This window comes from Numida meleagris, chromosome 9 (assembly GCF_002078875.1).
Source record: "Numida meleagris isolate 19003 breed g44 Domestic line chromosome 9, NumMel1.0, whole genome shotgun sequence".
NCBI classification, from domain to species: domain Eukaryota; kingdom Metazoa; phylum Chordata; class Aves; order Galliformes; family Numididae; genus Numida; species Numida meleagris.
This window is the reverse complement of record NC_034417.1, coordinates 8,176,004-8,196,527: the sequence shown is the minus strand read 5'-3', so window position 1 is coordinate 8,196,527 and position 20,524 is coordinate 8,176,004. Positions and strand designations below refer to the sequence as shown.

The 20,524-nt window shown below is 47.6% G+C and overlaps 1 protein-coding gene and 1 long non-coding RNA gene across 13 annotated transcripts in view; both read right to left on the bottom strand.

Moving 5' to 3' along the window:
* The window catches only part of FAM214A (family with sequence similarity 214 member A), a 43,069-nt gene extending 22,581 nt beyond the window's left edge, over window positions 1–20,488 (bottom strand). The window contains exons 1-2 of one of the 12 annotated variants that reach the window (XM_021407839.1): window positions 20,116–20,488; window positions 14,874–15,064 (exon numbers count right to left, since the gene is read on the bottom strand). In XM_021407839.1, the coding sequence (XP_021263514.1) occupies window positions 14,874–14,892 (19 nt within the window). In that variant the 5' untranslated portion in view covers window positions 14,893–15,064; window positions 20,116–20,488. Of the gene's footprint in view, window positions 1–8,066; window positions 8,189–8,727; window positions 9,018–9,527; window positions 11,243–11,312; window positions 11,371–11,761; window positions 14,728–14,873; window positions 20,051–20,115 lie in introns of those variants that run through there. The other 11 variants (XM_021407838.1, XM_021407841.1, XM_021407837.1 and 8 more) reach the window with 11 other exon arrangements.
* Window positions 112–8,060, bottom strand: LOC110403992. The gene is made up of 2 exons (XR_002441997.1): window positions 351–8,060; window positions 112–274 (listed from the first exon to the last, which is right to left on the bottom strand). It is a non-coding gene; the product is annotated as an uncharacterized LOC110403992 (long non-coding RNA).

Here is a 20,524-nt window from a genome sequence, read left to right as displayed (position 1 = left end):
CTCCCCACCCCACCCCCGCCAGCCCTGCTGACACCACTCCTCGTTACATTTATTTTCCAGTACATTTGGTACCACTCCAGTGTCAATTTTTGGAAAGACTAAAAATATTGCTGAAGTGTGTGGATTTTTTATTTTTTAATTATTATTACAGGCAGCCTGTAAGGAGGCTCTTCAGCCTAAGGCTCCAGGCCACGGATGTCAGGTACACTAAGGAAGCAGCGGCTGCTCTGCGAGGGTCGGCACAAGGAGTTCCCATCTCCTCCTAGCAGAGGCTCTGCAAGGCACATAAAATATTTCAGCACGGGCTCCACGGCCCTCCCTCCTAAGGGCCAACGAATGGGTTTTATTACCTCACTCCTCCGAGAAGTGGGTTAAAGGTAGTCCTGTGTTTTAAGAGTAAGGCAGGGATTCAAGAGACTACTGTAAAGGAAATGAAACACAATGTAAACATTTGACTAATAGCTTCTCTTCTGGAATTAGAAACACCTACGGATGCTTCAGTTAACTAATCCCATGTTGTGCTCTACTTCAAAGAAAGCTGCCCTTGAACCTCCAAAATCCATCATTTTCTGGATGTTGTGTCTACATGCCTCAAGCCCGTAATTACGTCTGAAGTCACAGAGCTCACAGGCCTTGCAATATTAAGGCTTTAAGTATAATTTAAGCTATCAAGAGTCAAAACCATAAGCCAGTCTATTCCTTTCACGAAACAAGACATTAGCTAAGTTTACTTAAATTCAAGAAAATGCAAGGAACCGGTGACTCACCTTACCTTAGGAATGCTCTATAGATTTTTCCCCCCCTCACACTGACTCCTGCAGCAGCAGTCAGTCTACCGCAGAAGTGCAGCACCTCGTGGCATTTCTGCTGCCACTTTTCATTTCCCAGGGCATCCAGCTGAACCATGACCTGCTCACCGCAACACCTCAGGCGCAGGCAGGAAAGGGTAGCATGGATGTTAAATTAAGACCGATGTTCAATGGAGTAGACTAGGAGCTATACAAGTGCTGGATCTACTTAGTTCTGCATAGGAGAAAAGGAAACAAACCACTGCTTTGATGCTGTTACCACCATTTATAATCAAGAAATTAGAAGAACCACCAGAACATCATCATTTAACAGGTAATTTAAAAAAAAAAACAAAAAAAACCAAGACATGACTACGTGGCAGCCAATGAAGCTACTACGGAGCCACACAAATGGATGAGCACCAGCAGACGCTGCTCCCCATCAGGGCACTGCCCACCTACTGCGCACTGCTGCTGGGTGCATCTCTGCCTCGAACTCACCCCGAGCCAGCTGTACAGCACATGAAGCCACTGAAAAGACATCGGGCTTAGAGTCAGGCTGGACAAAAAGTACTATTCACATAACTGCTTTCGCTAAAACCTATTCAGGGTCAAACCGTTTAATGAGTACAGAAGAAAAGCGGTTTAATTCATTTCAAGCTGAAACAGTCGGCAGCCGTCTCAGAAACCACTCCCTCGGAGAGCACAAAACGCAGGCTGCCCAACTGCTCTGGGTGTTCCCATCCCGCTTCCTGCGCCTTGGCTGACATCCTATTCTGCCATCACCACACTGCTTACTGAGTCACTGCTCTTCCCAACTGTAGCTTTCTATTTTTACCTAGCAACATCGGGTTAACCTGCTTCTTTTGACTTGCTGGCATTCAACCAAGCCAAACTCTAGATCCGACGTTAGTATTTTGGTCAGGCAAACTGACTTTATTTTCACTTAATTGGGAAAAGAAAGGGAACACTTCAGGACAAGCGTAAGCCAAATTGTTTCTCACTCCACGAGGAAATGACAAATGGAGAAACAGGGCAATCGTTATGATTTCATGATCTGTGTTTATTTAATGGAAGACTATACCTGAAAACAGGCAGCAAGTTGCAAACTGAGTTCCAACCCCCGTTCACTGAGCTGCAAGAAAAGCTGTATATTCCACAATCCCGGAGCTAGCAGTCTACAGAATGTGTTACAAAAGATGCTGCTTGTACTGACATGCTATAACCAGGCAGGTACTGAAAGCAAAGAGGACTTTTGCCTCAGTAATGCACTTAATTAAACACACATCAATTTGTGTTTTCCTTTACATTAGGATTTCCTAGATTGCCACTTGGTTAAATGTGATATGCCCCCAAAAAAATCTGAACAAAATCTTACAATATAATGAAACAAATGTGTACACCAGTGTACATTGTTGTATTAGAACAAAGAAATTTTGCTTGATTAGAATGAAAATAAGTTGCTAAAATTGTTCTGTTTCAAGGTCCCGCCCTGGTTCATGGGAGGGGAGTGCACAGCTGAGCCCCAGGTGAGCATTTGCTCCACCAGCAGCGTGCACCTGCAGCCCCCAGGTGGGCTGGGAACCGGCAGAGCTAGGAACGAGGCAGCACATCACCCCGGGACAGAACACAGAGCCTCCTTAAGCTTATGGAAGATGTGGAAACTTATTTAGGTTTTTCCCAGAAAACAAGCGAGCGTTCTTCTATTCAAGTACAGATTTTCCTGTATGAGATTTCTAAATCTACACTCAAACACCTTTTCAGACCTCCTTCACTAACTGGTTCTGACGGAGCCCTCTTGGAAGGACAGGGCCTCATCCCTCACCAGGCCTTCCCTCAGCAGGGGCTGTGCAGAGATGAGGACGGCGCTGAGGAGCTTTGCTACTCTAACTGGCTAATTCGAGAACCGACTTGGCCGCAGCAACACGTACAGACTGAAGGCTTCCATCAACTTGCTCGGCCTTCGGCTAGCTGTGAATACCACACTGCCGCAGCCCCACATCTGCTGCTTTCCTTTCAATGGAAGCCTAACAGAATTGACAATGAAAAAGCACACGTATTTGGCTTCACCTCACCTCTTTGTGCAGGCGTAACACCCATAGGGCAGTCGCAGCAATTCAGTACAGGGAGGTCTGACTCCAGGGGGACGCCACCGCATCCCTTCCATTAAACAGGTCAGCAGCAGCTCTGCGTTCAGTTCTGGCTGTGACTGCATTTTATAATATATAAATAAAAATGGATGCCAGAAATTTTATGTGAGACCTTAAACACAACACAGTTCAGGACCGCAGACGTAAGTTTCCTCTTTAATTTGTTTAACAATCGAGCTTGACAATGATTCAACTATTTGCAGGCTCCTGCGATATTTTATACACAGATTGGTCTGAAGATGTAAAGCACCAATTTGTGATAATAAATCAGTCTCAGATGTGCCTTATAAGAAAAAACAACACTGGAGTGTCGCTTAAAACCCTACAGTAGGTATTTCAGTGCTTATAAGAGCTGCCAGAGCAGCCCTCTACTTAAACCACGTGTTTGTATCCCGTGCTGCCTGGGTTCCTCAGCAGTTCATTGCTCTGTCCCTTTACATCTTTACAATATACGTCAGTGTCTTTGGGAACAGCACTCATAGCAATATAGACGTGCCAAAAAAAGCCTTTTTTGTTTTAAATCAAGGTTTCCCACGAACACTAAATGTTAATGTCTTTGACGTTTTCAGGCTTTATCTCATCACCTTAGATAATTACAGTACTTGGAAACTTTGACAATGTAATTTCAAGTGTTCTTGTGCTTATTTCACTGCTAACACTGATAAAATAGCATTTCTTTTCTGAGGAGGAATGTAAAGAGCCTACAGCTCTCAAAGACTGAGCGAGTGATTCTGAAGAGTCATCAAGGAGCTGAGCAGACCTGGAGTGGGAGCACACAGAAGCCCTCACAGTGAATGCCAGTTGCATGGTGTGCAAGCACAGGTCCCACTTTGTTTCATAAACACCTGCTATCGCACCACAGACAAAAGCACCACAGACACAAGCTGATGTTTTTCTTCCCTAAGGTTACTGCAAGGAAAAGAACCGTTACAACATGTGACATGTGCTTCAGATCATAGCCAGGCCTCTTGAAAATAAACCAGAGCAAATTTGGAAAATGCAACATGAAATCCAAACACCCAATGCTGACTCATTTTGGGTGGAATCAGCAGGGATGCCACAGCTGCAAGAGCCAGGGGAATCCCTCTGAACAGTGAGCCACACATTATGGGAAACCAGCACCCAACACTCAGCCCGCAAAGCAAAGATATGAGAACAGATTCCAAAAAGTACTGAGGGACCTCCTGCATGTTGAACATCTCCTCCAAGTTACCTATCAGTACCTGCTTTTAATTTCTTAGCTTTACTGAGGCGTCTTAAAAAGCAAACCGGTGAGCTAGAGAAGGATGTGGGACAGGGGGAGGAGAGAAATGAGTTATTTTTGGGGGGGAAAAAAAAAAAACAACACTGATGACCTAGTCCAGTTTTCTGGTGAAAGCAGTCAGCCCTATTAAAACGTTATTACAAGCTGAGGCCTCCTGTGTGCACAATTAGTATGTCAGCTCTTCAGGGGCATGAGTTCTGACCCTCACCCAAACAGGCCGCTCCCGCAGCTCTGGTGTTACCACCAGCATTGCAGGTGCACAAGAGGTGCTCCCAGCACAGTCAGGCTTTCCTTACATGCACTCCTTGGAAAGTATCTTTTTAGGAACGGGACCCACCTGAGCGCTGCTGTCTCACCAACTCACATGCCTAACAAACACGTGTGCCTGCTGACCCTCTGCCCTCCGTTCAGGCATTGCACTGCAATCTGAGGGCTCCCAGAAGCACCACCCAGACCCCACGGGGCAGAGTGGCCATCTGACAGCCTCAGACACTCGTCCGAAAGCTAAAATTAACGCTGCTAGAGCAAGAATAGCAGCGCTGCACTCATAACACATCCGTCCAAAACAGCCGTCCCTCCACGAAGGCAGAGGTGAGCCAAGGGCCGGCTGTCCCCGTGGGCTCTGACCTCACGTCACCCACTGCCCAGCCCTGCTCCCTGTCGCACGTGGGCTTGTAACGCCCCGTACCGCCTATTCTTAGAACATACTTTCCAGAGAATCTCAGGGACAGGGCTCAGCCTTCCCCCACCCCTTCCAGAGCCACCCCAGCACAGGAGCACCTGGCTCCTCGGGGCACAGCACTGTTGTGCCAGCAGAGATCCGGCCCTGCTCTGCACGCCCAAAGCCAGGTGACCTGCAAGCCAAGGCACGGAGCAATGAATCACAAGGAAAGGAAAAACACTGTGCTAAAAATAGCAAAGCAAGCAGTGTATGGAGAATAAATGTTTTTAATCCAGTTGAGGCCCAAGGTCCTCCACCGGCTCTTCTGTATCAAAACAATTCACATAAGCAAAGAGAGATGAAGAAATAAAAGCAAGCTTAGATCCTCCTCAATAACTTACAAATTGTATTTAATCAACAGTACGCAGCCAGGGAAAAAGCAGTGAGTCTGAAACCGCAGAAAATATACTAAGTTACAAATTAAATATTCAATTAAACTTAAAACAGAAGATGCCAAAATCGCTTTCTTTTAGGGGAAATTGCCCCAACTTGTCTTCAGTTCAGAAATGCTGAAGAGTCACTGTCAGCTACACATCAGCAACATGAAGGCTCTGCCCACCTGCCACTTTATCAGACTCAAATGCCTGCAGATGCTCCAGCTGAGCATCAGACTAAAAAAGCCCCATAAGTGTCACCAACCCCAAGTACACAGCAGCCCCTTTTCTTTTACCAGAAGATTACACAGATTTTCTGATACAATCCCTTCCCATGGGACCCACCACTGGAAAAAAGTGTGCAGAAGACAGAGAAAAGATTACACCTCACCAACAACCAGCCTGAAGAGGAAGGTACGCATGGTTGGTGCCTCACAGGAAACCATGTTTTCCTGTTGTCTTTTTCAATTCTCAATACTCCTTGTTGTGTTTTTCTGCTGAAATCTCTTTACGTAACAAGCAAATTACTTAAAAGAAAAAAAATCAAGATTTTCCATGGCTTGCCAACATTCCTGTTGTCTCCCACTCACTGTAGCAGTAAACTTTTGGTGCCATTTAGCCTGACATTAGCTTCCTTCACAGATGCATTAGCTTCAAGACCATCAATTACCTGTGCTTCTCTCCCTCCCACATTAACCCACAGATGGTAAGAACACGCTGCAAAATAATGCTGAGATCAGTTTATCTGTCTCATCAGTATCATCCTTTGTTTCCTTACAAGCCTCTCTTGGAAGCCATTCATTTCCTTGTTGGATACTTGCATAAGGTCCAAAGTGAGGACAGTCTTTTTGTTCCACATGTGTACAATGCATAGCAAAACTCGGCCCTGGTACCTGAATGCGACTTTTAGTTTGTATCGCAGTCAACAAGTGCTAATCATCAGGTCAGAATTCCAGGAATTTGCTTTCCTTCTCTCTAGAAGCAATACTGTGGCTGAAGAATTCTTTGATCCATCAAGGTAAACAACCAGCAACCGGAGAAAATCTGGCAATACAGCTTGAGAATATCCAGGCTCGGCATGCTTGTATGTAAAGGACTTTCTTCGCTCTATAAAGAAGCCACTGGCACAATGTAAGACCCACAGCCATAAATGTATCTCAAGAACAGCAGCAGCTGAAGAAACTGTTCTCAAGAGCACTGATAAAACAGGCTTACAACGAGTTGTTTATGCTTTATGAGAAATGACTCACATTCAGGAGCATTCCCCAATCCTGGCCATGGCCCTCCCAGGGGAACAGACTAAAACCTGCTTCAGAAGCACTTTTCTGCAATGGTCTCGGTGCCATGAAGTTTAGCCTACACAAATGTCTTTTCAGAGGTCCTGCCCTAATGAGATCATGAACTTTCTATTTCCAATTTAAGCACAGCAGGTTTGGGAACTGCACAGTAGCTTTGCTATAACACACAGGAAAGCGGACGCTTGGGGTCCTTCCAGCACACTGCTCTCAGCAGTCAGACACAGGTACATTTGCAAAAAGAGCATAGACAGAGAAAAGCTGTAGCAATGTATCTCCACAATGCTCTTCTAGACTTTAACAATTTTGCCCCACCAGAGGAGCACACAAGGCCCTATCTTGTGCAGTGGCCAGCAGAGCTTCCAGCTCCTCTATGGCCACAGATAAGAAGCCACATCCATCCCACGAGCTACAGGCCTACCTTGCTTCTCTGTGCTACACTAAAAAGCTCCTCCTCCTCCCCACTTTTCCCCTTGCAATATTCTAACAATAGCAACAGGTAATTTTCATGTTAGTTAGGTTAAATGAAAAGGATTCAGGTGGATCTGCTCAGATTATTAACTTTCACATTTAAACATATGCTTTAACTGACAGGCTTCTTAAAACGCACAGTGCTTAAGAGGTCTTTTAGAAAGATCTTATAGGAACGAAAATGCACAAGATACCTAGGAATTCATATCCACGTTCTTATCCAGCTGCTTCACTTTGTCTTTTACATTTATTTTAAAGTCGTAAAACCAACAAGTCATCTTCGGTTCCAAAAAACTTTGCTAAAACTGGAAAAATGTGTTAGTTGCTATGGGAACAGCGAGGAGTCACTGGGTCAGGATGCAGAGAACTTCTCTTGTTCTGCCTGATCATTTGCATCAGAAGTTCAGCCATCTGTTATTAACTATTTAACAACAGTCTCACTTGTTATTGCTGGTGCCTGCTATTTAAGTTTGCAGAATCGACTGCCCCACCTTCAGCCCTTTTGTAAACTCCTAATGAATGTGAAAATTCATCTGAGAGCTCGGTTTTCTTCCAGGTATGATGATCACCGTTACCAGACTTAGCTTGCTGGTCAATATTCTCCTTTCTCACCAAGGAAAAGGTATACACTTATGCAGACACCACCCTCTGGAAGTAGCAGCATTCTTCTCAAAAGACATCAGTTTGGAAAGATGGTAGATCACATGGCTGAACTGCAAGACGTGCTGTATCCCTCCCATCTAAGTATACCCCACTTATATTCTTGAGTTCCACAGCATCTCCTGATCTTCTATATCATCTTCCCAGAAGAAACCAGGTTTTTAAATTTTACTCCAGAATACGAACAGCGTAGACTCAATGATGCGTTACTAGCAAGGAAATATTGCCTTGCATCTCCGAAGAGGATCTGAAATATATTCATCTACTAGCTCTATACACCAAGAAAACAAAAGCTTGGTTGTCACACCTGCAAGCTCACCATTTGATACTTGAAATCTTTTACCTTGACCTCAGTATCTTCATTCAAATCCATGGCCTAAAGCAAAGCACTGAGTGCTGGGACAGCTGGCCACACTGGTTGCTCTTCGCTCATCCTGCTCTCACAAGAAAGTGGGAGGCTACACACTGCCAAAAAGGAACAACACGGCTGTTTTTCTTTTACTGTTCCCAAAACTACTCAACAGAAAAAAATAAAATCAGTACTACTAGGAACATCTAACAGGCCATTGGCAGGAAGCCCTTGTTTGTCACTTAACAAAGAAGTGCTGCATCATATATCCTAAAGCATTCTGTTTACAGGTACAACCAGTAAAGGTCAGACCCCTAGAATTATAAAGTGATGGAAAAAAAAAAAAGGTATTTATGTGGGAATATGGAAAGAGCATTGAAGAGCATCACGAGGCCAAATCACACATCTGAATAACAACACAATATTTTCCAGTCTAGTCTTTCACTTGGATGACATGCACACCACCAGCCTGCTCTATGCACGGGCAATTTCACCGTAGCAAGAACTGCGGCAGAGAGCCATGGTTAAGATGCCTCTTCTGACCCTACCGAGATGAGGGATTTGGTAGATAACGTTACACATGTGTAGGACAGATCCAGTATAATGCAAAGGCTTAGAAACTCATGTGACACTGTATCAAAACAAGAAAACAGACCTTTCCTTACTTCTGGTTCCAAAGGAGAAGATGCAATCAAACAGTCCAGAGTGTGTAAAAAGGTTTTTCTTTTGCCATGTTCAGGAAACGTATCCATCAGAGATACTCAGCTTCACAAGGGAGGGCTCCATGAATTACACCCAGGGCAGCTCTGACTATCGAACCCCGCCAGCTCCACAGATTTGGTTCAAGTCCAAGAAGCTATCCAAACACGGATGGCACATCTAAGCCCAAGATAAATACAGGCACACTGAGGAAGAATTGTTAGGCATAGTTCTGTCTACATGTGAGGCACTTACTAATGCTGCTGAGCTGCTTTTTTTTTTTTTCCTCCCCAGAATACCTGAAAAACAAGAAAGTGAGAAACAAACCAAACAGTGCAAATGCACTGCTAATTAACAAGGCTTTAAAAGAATGATTACGAGGAAAAGAGATAGAAACACTCAAGAATTCAAGAATTTTATTTGAATGGACAACACACGAAACATGAGATATGTAGAATGCGGGTTGAGCAGGAGCTGGTACCCTCAGAACTTTATTAGAACCATCAAGTCAGAGAGAAGTCACACCTACCAGCCTAAAGCTTGAGCAGCACTGCTGCTAGAACAGAACTAGCTGTAGGGGTACTTCATAAAAACAGCAACCAAAAACCACACACACGAAGAAAAACAGAGGGCTTGTTAGAAAGCGTGCTCAGGTGAGGAATGCAGATTGTGAATCCAATTATTTTGTCTGAAATACAGAAAAAGACAAAACAAGAAACCCACAGGAAACTATTTTCACAACAAGTAAAATCTGACCTGTACAACTGCCGTTCCTTTCTGCATTCATCTTCTCTTTACGCTTTTTTACTCCATCTCACAGATCTCTTTGATGTTACAGCCTGCTCGCTGCCATCTTGGTGGTGGGTAACGTATCTCGAGGAGCTCTGTCAGAACACGTTTGACCACCCCAAATCCTCCCCCTAGCTAGCGGGGCCGCCTTCAGCTTCAGCAGTGTCTCTCAGCACTTGCAGTCCAGGTTACACAAAGCATGGGGCGGAGGGAAAGAAGCAAGGCCAGCAGGCCAAAGGCAGGCACTACTTCTTCATCAGAAAGGCAAGGAGCTTGGAAAGGACAGAGATGAAACTGATGATGAATTAGCACGAAGCTCCTCAGGTAACTTATCCAATGCTATTAACCTTCACCTACAAGGCCTGCCCTTAAGTGGTTAAACAGTAACCTGCAAAAGTAAAAAAGTTACAAAGAGACAATATACACTTCTCATTTGAAAAATGTCTGGGAGAACCGCCAAGCCCATAAAATTGTTTTTAAGCTTTATTTAGAGGTATAAGCAGGAACGTTACAGCTCTCTGGCTGTGCAGGAGACTGCTCAGTTTAAAATGGACACCAGAGCCTGCAACTGAATTCTGAGTGCACAGAAAAGAAGGTTTTGGTAGTTTTAGAACCGGTTACGCAGCACAACTCAGCTACCAGCACAATGTAAGCCATGCTATGGAGCTTTAATGGTCTTCCAGTACTCGAAAGAATTAAATGCTACAGAGCACCAAAACGTAAAGGTTTAACAGAATGTTGTACGTTTGCCTCCTCCTCTCCTAAAACACAGTCATTTTCTATAGAGGTGCAAAACAGCATACATTAAATCAACACATTTAAAATGCAAAATAATGCAACAACAGTGAAATTGTCCTCTCCAAAATTCTTCACGAGCACTTAGGGCCATGTCTGGGTGATCCAAAACCACATTCCCACGCACGCCGCCCGAGCCCCCCGTCCTGTGCCAGGAGAGGAACACCTGAGCTCAGGGGCAGCCGGGCAGCCTCGCTCCTGGGTGGGAATGCAGGCACCCACCGAGCCCGAAAGGCACCGGCATCCCTAGGGAAGGCATTTGAAATAAAAAGGAATGGGTCATTCTCAATTTAGCGCTGGATTCTGTATGTTATTTAATTACCTTTACCCATAGGCTAGAGTTGAGCAGCCAGTAAGCAGCTAACTGAAAATATACGTTCTTAGTTGTCCCCAGCGCTGACACATCTGCATCAGCTTCGTTTACCCGACAACCAAGCAGTGGCAGAGGACCGATAATGCTTTCATGCATTGTTTCCAGCAGAAAAGAAAACACTGCGAGTTTCCTCCTGCTGGAGGAGAGAAAAAAAGGACGTGACCTCCATGGCACGGCAGGGCACGGCAGGAAGCCAGCCGGGCCGCGGGCTCCGGGCAGGGGGCGGCTCGGTGCCCCCCAACAAGGAAGCGGCAGCCACAGCTGGCACGCCGAGCGCAGCCGCCGGCAGGCCTGGCACCGGCCGCCTCGCCTCGCCGCTCCAAACGCACCCTCGCGTTGCGGGGCGGCGTAGCGCCGCTGCCACAGCACCGACAGCGGCCCACCGAGCCGGCTTCCCGGCTGTCCCTCCCTTCCGAGCGAAGCCCTCGGCAGGCTCCCGCACAAAGCGGCGCGGGGTTAACTTTTCGCAGGCGGTCCCGCAGCCCGAGCGGGCGCACCCGGAGCCACCTCCGGCACGGCCCCGGCCCCGCATACCGCCCGTCGAGCCCCCCCCGCCGAGCCGAGCCCCGGCGCTCCGTACACACCTGGGCCGCGCGGCGCTCTGTCCATACCGGCCGCCAGCCGCCGCGGGGGCGCGCAGCGGGGCGCGCGGCCGGCGGGCAGAGTAGGGGCGCGCATAGCAACAGCGGCGGGCGCGGATTGGCCCCGGCCGCGCCGGCCCCCTGGCAGCGGGCGGCTCCTCCGCCGCTCGGCCGCGGGGGGGAAGGCAGAAGGCACAAAGCGAGGACGGGGCGCGGGGCGAAAGCGTGCCCGGCTGCGGGGGTCCCCTCCGGGGCTGCTCCGCGGGGCGCTGCCAGGAGGGTCCGGGGGCAGGCCGTGCAGCGCCCGGCTGCGCTGGGCCATCGGTGCCAGCTCTCAGCCCTCCACGTTGGCCCGCTGCCCCGAGCCAGCTACACGTAGAAGTGCTACATGGAGAAGTTACCGTACGGTAAGTTCAGTTCCCAAAAAGAACACCTTGAAGCGTGCCACTCACGTTCTGGTTTGATCTTACGCTTTTCCACACGTTGTAGGAGAGGCACACGAGATGCATCTGGTAACAGGACAGCGATTGCACGGCGGAACACAAACACACACTGTAACATACGGAGATACGCGCAGGACTTTATCCTAAGCTGCACATGACACCGCCAGAAAGCGCCTGCACTTAGCACACCAATAATACCCTCGCCGTTCTAATACTGTGCAAAACGACCGGCAATAAGCCAGATAAAGGGCCTGCGCGTTAACCCTCCCGCTGCCACAAACAGGACAACACTCACTAAAATGGGCAAATATGGGGCCTCGGCAAGAGCCTCATCCCAGTGCAAGCTTCAGGAATAGGCAGCCCCTGCATTTCACATGGCTGGAAACCCCAGCCAAGCGTGGTTCAGCTACACGTCACATCAGCGATGTATGAATTTGAGGCGCTTACCATAAACATAATTGTGCTATCCCTCATGACAGAGCACCCAGCCCTCAGAGGATGCCCACTGACAGCTGGATCAGAGCTCAGCCAGGGCTCCAGCCCTCCCCATCCCACCCAGGAGGATACGAACACATGGCCCTTGTGGCTCCAAGCACCTTGTGTTTACACAGGCCCAGTCGCAGACACAAAGCTAAGCACGCTCCTACCAGCACGTCTTTTGTTTAAAACAATCCTCTTGGATTAAATTATTCATCTGCAGAATGTCAAAATCCTCTCACCACACAGCCCTAGCGGAGGCAGCCTGCAAAAGCCCCAAGGCACTGCGGCACTGCCCCTGTGCTGCAGAGCCGAACCTCCCAAGTCTCCATTCAGCCACAGAATTCCAAAAGTGCAGAGTGTTTCAGTTTGCTTTCTTATTGGATGGATGTTGGTCCCCTTTCCCCAGCCACACACAGCCCCCGGACGAGCTCCTCAGCCACTGCACCTCCTGCATCTGCTCCTTCCGACACCAGTTCACCTCCACCATCACTCCAGCTCATTGGCCCACAGCTCCTCTCCTCGAGGGAAACGATGACATGCACTGGCATAATACACTGCTGGGGAGATGCCATTAAGCAGTCCTGCAGACGGCCCCATTTCCCCTCCTTCTCCCCCAGACACTCCACTCCTCAGAACAAAGCAGAGGTCAGCTCGCGATGCTTGCAACACATGGTAAGAACTCAGTAACATACCCCATCCAGTCTTAATTTATGGTCTACCTTTTTTCTGATGTTTAAAGTCAAATTTAATAGGTGAGAAAGACTACATCCAGTCTACAGAGCACCTAGAGAAGCTGAAAACAGATGCTAACAGTTTCACCCTGATTTTAGAAGGAAAAAATATCAACACATACTGTAAAGCTGCTCAAAATTTCATAGGAGGAGCTTAGCTGAGGATGAGCAGAGCCAGCTTATAGAAGCCGCCCTACAACATTCACAAACCTGAAGGCCAGAATACATTCTCAAAATGAGGACAGGATGAAAGAGCATACCGTGCCAATCAAGCATCAGCACTTCACCTTTTCTAATTGACCCACCATCTTTTCTCACAGAAACTCTTTACAATCAGTAAAACTACCCACTGGAGATGATCAAAGGTAGTAGGAAAATGGCCAGTTTTAATGAACTTCATCACTCAGTGTAAGATAAGGCACATATGTATCCCAGCAGCTCTTCTTTGAGTACCTTCAACCTTTTCCCCTTCACATTCCCTGGCCTTACAGCCCCATTTACTTGTGTTCCCACACTCTTGCAAACCTGATTTCCAGTTTAAAGCTTTGCTAGCATTATGAATTATTTGTCCTGTTTCAGCTTCATCAACTGGCCTCTTGCTTATATTCATTCACTTTTTAACAGCACACCCATTACTAAGAAGGGTCTTCCACACCTTCATGAGTCCTGAAAGCATTTCCACCCTAACACCTGGCAGTGAGTACCCCAGTTCTCCAGATACTTTCTGGTTCTCACAGCCTCTTCGCGGTAAGCAAAATGCCTTCATCCATTTGAACAACACATGATTCAAAAGGGAGAAGCTGAATTTCCCCCTCAAAATAAAGCAAAACAAAGCCATGCTTCATTAAAAGGCATCTTGAAGTGGGAAACTCTACAGAGGAAATTTGCTCAAAAAAAAAATCTTTAAAAAAATACACAAGGGGAAAAAAAGAGATTGACTTTTGAGCAGTATGAGAACTGTTGTTAATCTCTTCACATTTTCAGTTCATATTGATCTTTTGTCCCTATTCAGTTCCTATCAGCAGGAAACTCCCCCTCCTTTACTCCATATCATCAGAATATTTACTGAAGTTGTTCTCTTCCTGATCCATCTGTTCTCTTCCCCCTTGCCCCCAATTCAAGCTACCCGATAAGAATTAAAAGCCTAACTAAAAGCTGTGATAAAAACAGGCAAACAAATAGGATGGTTTCCTGACGCTGTCTTGTAAATGCTCACTGCTAACACGCAGGCAAAATGCACTGATACCTCTGACTTCACTTAAGTCCTAGGGGAGAATCAACCCAACATGTCCGCGTTAACGTGAAGTTATGTCAGTGACTACTCGCCACAAACATTTACTCATAACCACCCTATGCCCCTCCAAATCTGCAGCTAAAGCTTTCTAGCAAACTTGTTGGCCTGCTTGGAAGTAGGAGCTTGAACCAGAGTGTCAGTGAGGCTGTTGGGCCAGTGCCATGGCAAGGAGCCAAGAAGCACAATACCTGCCTGGGGAGAAAGAAGGGCTCCCAGTGCTCGGCACCAGGAGCGTGCTGCCCACTGCAGCTCTTCCTGCACCTCTCCTTCCCTGACCCCAGCAGTCACCATGCTGGCACGCTGCCCCGCCACCTCCCACAGCAGCACTGACTGCGCCATGGGTGTGAGCTAATACCATCTCCAGCCCTTCACCTCTCTTTCTGCCTTTCCTTCCCCACTATAGCTACTGACAGGGTGACACTTGCACAGCAGCCTGAGAAACAAGCTTCATTTGTTGTAGCATCGGGAACTACGAAACATGCCCTAGAAATCTTGAAGACTTACCAGTGGGCAAAAGAAATCCCTGCGCGCACGGCACCTGTAATAGGTTACACTAGCATGAGCAGGCAGCTACTTCTCACTATAGAAGTTCACAATCTAAAATGGGCCTACTTACCCATTGCTGGTTCCAGCATTTGTAATGGAAAAAAATCCTCAACTTCAGAGGGTGCAGAATGTGAAACAGATGACGTGTCGCATGTGCAAGCAGAGAGGCCTTACTTCAGATAAGTTTTCTTTATTTCAAAAGGATGTTTTTAATCATACCTCAGAAGAAAACCTGGCTGTGCACTTGTAGCTATATCCATCCTGCAAGGGACAAGCAGAAAAAGGACTCCATAATGAGCGTGAAGCCTTCCAAAGTCCAACTGCATCTGCATTCACCTAGGTTTACAGACAAGCTTTATTGCCTACTCACACATGAAGTTTCTGCATGCAGTGGTTCAAAGGCAACCATGCCATTGTATGTGCACATCTAAGACATCTTAAACTTAAGAATAATAAAATATCCTGCCTAAATATTAAATATAAATGACCTGCAAAGACTGAACTTAGCATCACCTTGAAAGACAATACCTGAGACACCCATAGCATCTAAAGCTAATACTTTTTAAGTATCATATCAGGACAGAAAGAGTATTTATTAAAGCTGTCACTGCAGATGAACTAGAAGACCTATTTGACTAAAAGAGCTGCTAGTAACTGTTTGACCGGTGTCTGAAACTTGTTGCTGCTAAAGTGAAAGGCTATGCCTATTTTACCACCATTTAACAGTTGCTATTGGCAGACATTTGTCAAAATAACAAAACCTTTTTGTAAACAGTGAGGTACAGCAAGTTATTGAAATACATGTTATATAGCTGCCTTGTTCTCTTCTGTTACATTTTCACGGAAGATTCCTAATTTTAAGAAGCAGTATTTCATTTGGCAACAAGCTCTCAACTCTCACGAGAATTCGTATTTATAAACATTAGCTTACTTTTAAAAACATTTAGAAACTCACAGACCTCAGGTCCAATAATGGTTTCTTAACAACTGAAATCCCATCTAGTAAGCTTCAGCCCCAGCAGCTCACCTGGAAGGACAGAGCCTCTAATTTCAGTGAAGAACACAGCCAGAAGCGTCAGCTGCACACGGTTTATTTGTTTTATCCTGAACAGTTTTCATTTCTTTTCAGGAATAAGCTGTTTTATTTGAAAGTAATCTCCATAGGAAAAGCAGGCACATACCCACCCTTTCCTGCCCCCGCTGCTGCCCGGCTCGCAGTGTTCAGGACGTGCTGGAGCACAGCACAGCTCCGCACTGCTTCCTCGGGGGCCAGGAAGCGGCGGCAGCCAGCTCACTGCCACCCCACCTGCACTCACCTGCAGCGGCCGAGCCGGGAGCGTGGCTGGAACGCTTTGGGGATGACAGCTCTGCTGAGCAGGAAGTACCTCATTTCCAGTTCATTACTTTGTTTACGGGCTGCGTCACTTCACCACTAGAAAATTTAAGTGCTTGGTGACATTTCCCCGAGAAGATATTATAAAATTGAAGCATCTCTATCACAGAGCAATACGGAGCACTAAAATACTACTCCACAGAGTTAACACAGGCCACAGAAATAAGTCTGCTTCTTTATAGCTGATGACCCGACCTGACCTCCTGACCTCACCACCAGCTCCACCACCCCGAGCACGCAGTTCAGCTCACGGCCCTCACGCCTCTGGACATGCCCCCACGTTCCTCCTCCTGCAAGTCTGAGGAGAAAGAACATCTAAATCAACTTCTCAGTTTATTTTCTCTTCCAGCGTTCCTCACAGATAAATCCAGAACTCCATCAGATACGTTTCCAACACAAGGTAGCAAGCAGACTTCTGTTTAATCAAAGATCAAGCTCTTCCCATAACAAATCACGAAACAAGGTGAAGACAGTCTGCCCAGATCGCTACAAACAGAGCCAGAGGCACATATCTGAGTTTGACTTGCAAAAAAGGAAGGAGAAAAGGCAACGTTCAGACTGACTGCTCCTTTCCTGAATGGAGAATGCCATTTCGCTCAGTCAGGATAGTCTCAAGGAGGGAAGTGATGCTTCACAAAGTATAAGCTAACTGCACTTTGCTTGGTTTGTAAGTGAAAAATAGAATCGTTTCTACACAAAGAAAATGTAGCAGAGGAAGAAACAAAGCGAGGTAATAAGTAAGAAAAGGCTAGAATAAGGTGATTAAAACCAGCCACAAAGAGCTGAAAGACAAACAAGCCTGTCCTCCTGTAACTGATCATGCCTGCAGGGCTGGGGGCGGCGGGGGAGCAGCAGCTCAGAGCTATGCAGCCCGTAGCAAGGACTTGTTGATGTTGTGTGACATTCCCACAGTCAAATACCACTGCGCTGTAGATTCATCTAAACCACAAGATTTTTTCCAGTTGTGCACCAAGTGTACTTTAAGAGTACAAAACAAGCCATCCGAGTTTGGCAGTATGCTATCACCCTGACATTATGCAATGTTTTCATTAACTCCGATGGTGAAACAGTGTGTTTATACAGTTTATGAACAAAGCTGAACTGGAAGAGCCTGCGAGTGCTCTGCTGTGAATTCTGGTTCTGTCCTCCAAGCTCAATAAACAGGCGAAGCGATCTGAAGTCATTAGACCGAAGTTCAATAGAAGCAAGAGCACAGCTTTATACTTGAGAAAGGAAACAGAGATCCAAACATGCAACACAAAGCAGCTGACTCGGCAGCTGTGCTGCACAAACCAAACCGTGATGATACCATGGATCAAAGCCTGGTAAGCTGATATGTTGTTACTGCAGAAAGACAAAAAAACTCCAACATCACTCTGAAACACGGATCCTTCTTTGCATTGGCACTGGTGAAGTCTCAGCTAAAGCAGTGTGACCACCATATTTTAAGATGCTTAACGCTTCACTTTAAGAATGCCAGCGTAGAAAAGGTAAGGCCGAGCAGCCAGCAGCATCGGAGTGGAGGTATTTCCATGACTGTGCTCAGAGCAGCCACTGCCCCAGCTGCCCGAGGGGCCCTGTGGCATGTCCTGCCATGCCCCGTGCCTTCACAGACAGAGGAAGAAGCCTGCATTCCTTGTGCTCTGAAAGCCATCACCGCGCAGCACTGCTCCCTGGGTCTGCCTTACAGCACCCCACACCCCCTTTCCTCCACGCTGCTCTCAAATACCACATGTTTATCACCGTAACTTTCAAACTTTCCTTACAATAAACAGATGAATTCACCTTCGGATCAGACTCCTTTACTTCACAAAAAAAGACCCTTTTTCTTTCATTTCCGCTCATGCCTCCCATCTCCTTGAGGGGAAATATCCTATAACATTTTCCCCACTGTTAAAGATGCGGCTGCAATGTTAAGTTCCTGCTTCCTTCCCTGTACCACCCATCTCTGCCGGTGGTAATGAGGCTCTTACGGGCAGTACAACAGCAAAGACCACACAGTACCTCTTCCCAACACATCTGGGCATTGCAATCTCACTAACTATAGTTTTAAGCAAACAAGATCGTGCAAACAAACAAACAAGCAACCCAACCAATGTCAAGTCTTTCCAGGTCAGCTACTTGCGTGGGGCTGCCGTCCTCGCAGGGCCTCCAAGGCCCGCAGGAGAGCACACACCACAGGCGGAATGCTCTGCCTCCCTCTGCTATTAATTCATCGCGACTGGAAGCAGGTGACCGCACACTTGACTGCCTGTATCCTGCGGTGCAGCTGCTATGCAGAACACAGCACGTGTGAACATTTGCATGATTTCTGCCTCTGCGAGCGGCGTGTGGCACTGAGGCAGCACTGCCACAGCTCCTTTGTGAGTGGTATGGCTCTATGGCAGCACGCACAGCTCGGCTGCAGGCACTTACTGCGAGGGCTGCAGGTGCTCACCAGCACTTGCCAGGAAGCTTCCAGGGGAAGGGAAAAACAAACCACAGCAACTTGCTGCCTTTATAATTTTGCTCCCCTCTACACCAGATCGCTTAAAAAAGGCATCTGATCATTTATCACACAGCAACTAAAATCATTTTCATTGCTATAATGTTTTCTGCCTAAAAGAAAAAAAATACATGTATCAAAGAACAGAACCAAGGTCAGACAGAGGTTCTGGACTGCTGGAGCAGAACATTTTAAAGCTGGGATTTTATCTGATTTTTAAGTTTTTTCTGCCTTGACAGAAGACAGTTTTCAAACTTCAGCATTTGATATTAAAACCCAGCGAGATCCTGAGCACAGCCTGCTTTGCTGCAGTCAGTCACGTGAAGGCCTAAGCAATTAGGAAACAAAAGCAAAGAGAAAAGCCTATTCCAACGCCCTCAGTATTTAAATCACGTTAATGTACGCAATACACTGAAGATCAGTTCTGTACTATACACGTGCTCTTGTCACAACATGTAATTATTACAGCTTATACATACATCAAATCCACCTGACAGTGGTCACTTGTATGGTGTCTCTATTAGCAAACATGTCATTAACAAACCTGATTAAGACAGGTACGTCACGTAAGCGTTAGCGTTTAAGAGACAGATATCTGAGCTACATTGTTTCTCAGAACACCAAAGCAATTAGAACACGAAAACCAACAGGCAAACAATAGAATCATCAAAACTTTAAGAAACCCAAATATCTACACAAGGCTGTATTTTAATTAATGTTCACAACTACACGGCGAGCACTCACAAAATATATATATATATATTTTTTTTTAGTAATCTGGCTTTACCTAGCAGGACTCAGTAGCAGTGCTGGTGCAGTCCAAAATAGCAGCCATGCCCTATTTCCAACTCTAGGGGCACCAGCAGCTGTTGCAGCACCGCAAGGAGCCGAACTGCTATAAACACCCAGGCAGACGGCAGGCTATTTTTCTGTCCGACCAGATGTCAGTGAGCGAAGCAAGGTCAGCGAGCAAGCGAGCGCGGAACAAACAGTATTTCAATGCGCTTGTTATGCTGCATCTGCTTCGGAAGCGGAGCTCAGACAGCTGTCAGACCCAGACCAACCAACCAGACGTGAGTCCTGGTCGTTCTCAGGACGTTTTGGGGGTACCCTTCGCCCACTGCGTGCCCGTGCAGGCGCTGCCAGCCGCCCGCTTTGCCTTTGCCTGGCTGTCGCTCAGCGCTGCGGCTGTGCCCGACACGCGGACTGCACCATCCCCAGAGGCAGGAGCTCGCTACGGCGCCTGCCGCCCTTCCCCGGGGCACGGCCGGGCCAGGCAGCCCCTCCGCCCGGGCTGAGCCGAACCGAGGGCCGGGCTGTGTCCCGTCCCCGGAAGGGGACGAGGACGCCGAGCAGCAACACCGAAACAAAGCGGCGAGCTGCTGCTAATTTCACAGACACGCACACATCGTTACATCACGACAAATCCTTTACCTCGTTCTGGCTTCATTTTCCCCGCTTCCTCAGAGCTCCGAGACGAGCCCGCAAGCCGCTGCCGTTCCTCGGGAGCAGAGCCGCGGCCGGGCTCCCGGCGGCGCCGCTTTGTGAGAAAGCAGCGGACGATCCGAGCGCGGGCCTGGGTGCGTGGGGCCCCGCCGGCAGCCGGGCCCGGGGCTCGCTGCGCCGCGCTGGGCTGAGCCGAGCCGAGCTGGGCCCGCCTCCCGCCGGGTGTCCTCCCCTGACACGGCGCCGGGCGGGCTATTTATAACCGCCGGGAGGGAGCCCGCAAACGCAGCCGCTTTCCCCCCGGCCGAGCGCTCTGAGTCACGGCGCCGAGCCTGGCACCGCCACCTCGCGGATCCCGGCCGCCCCCCGGCCCCTCAGCACGCGAACGGCGGCGGGG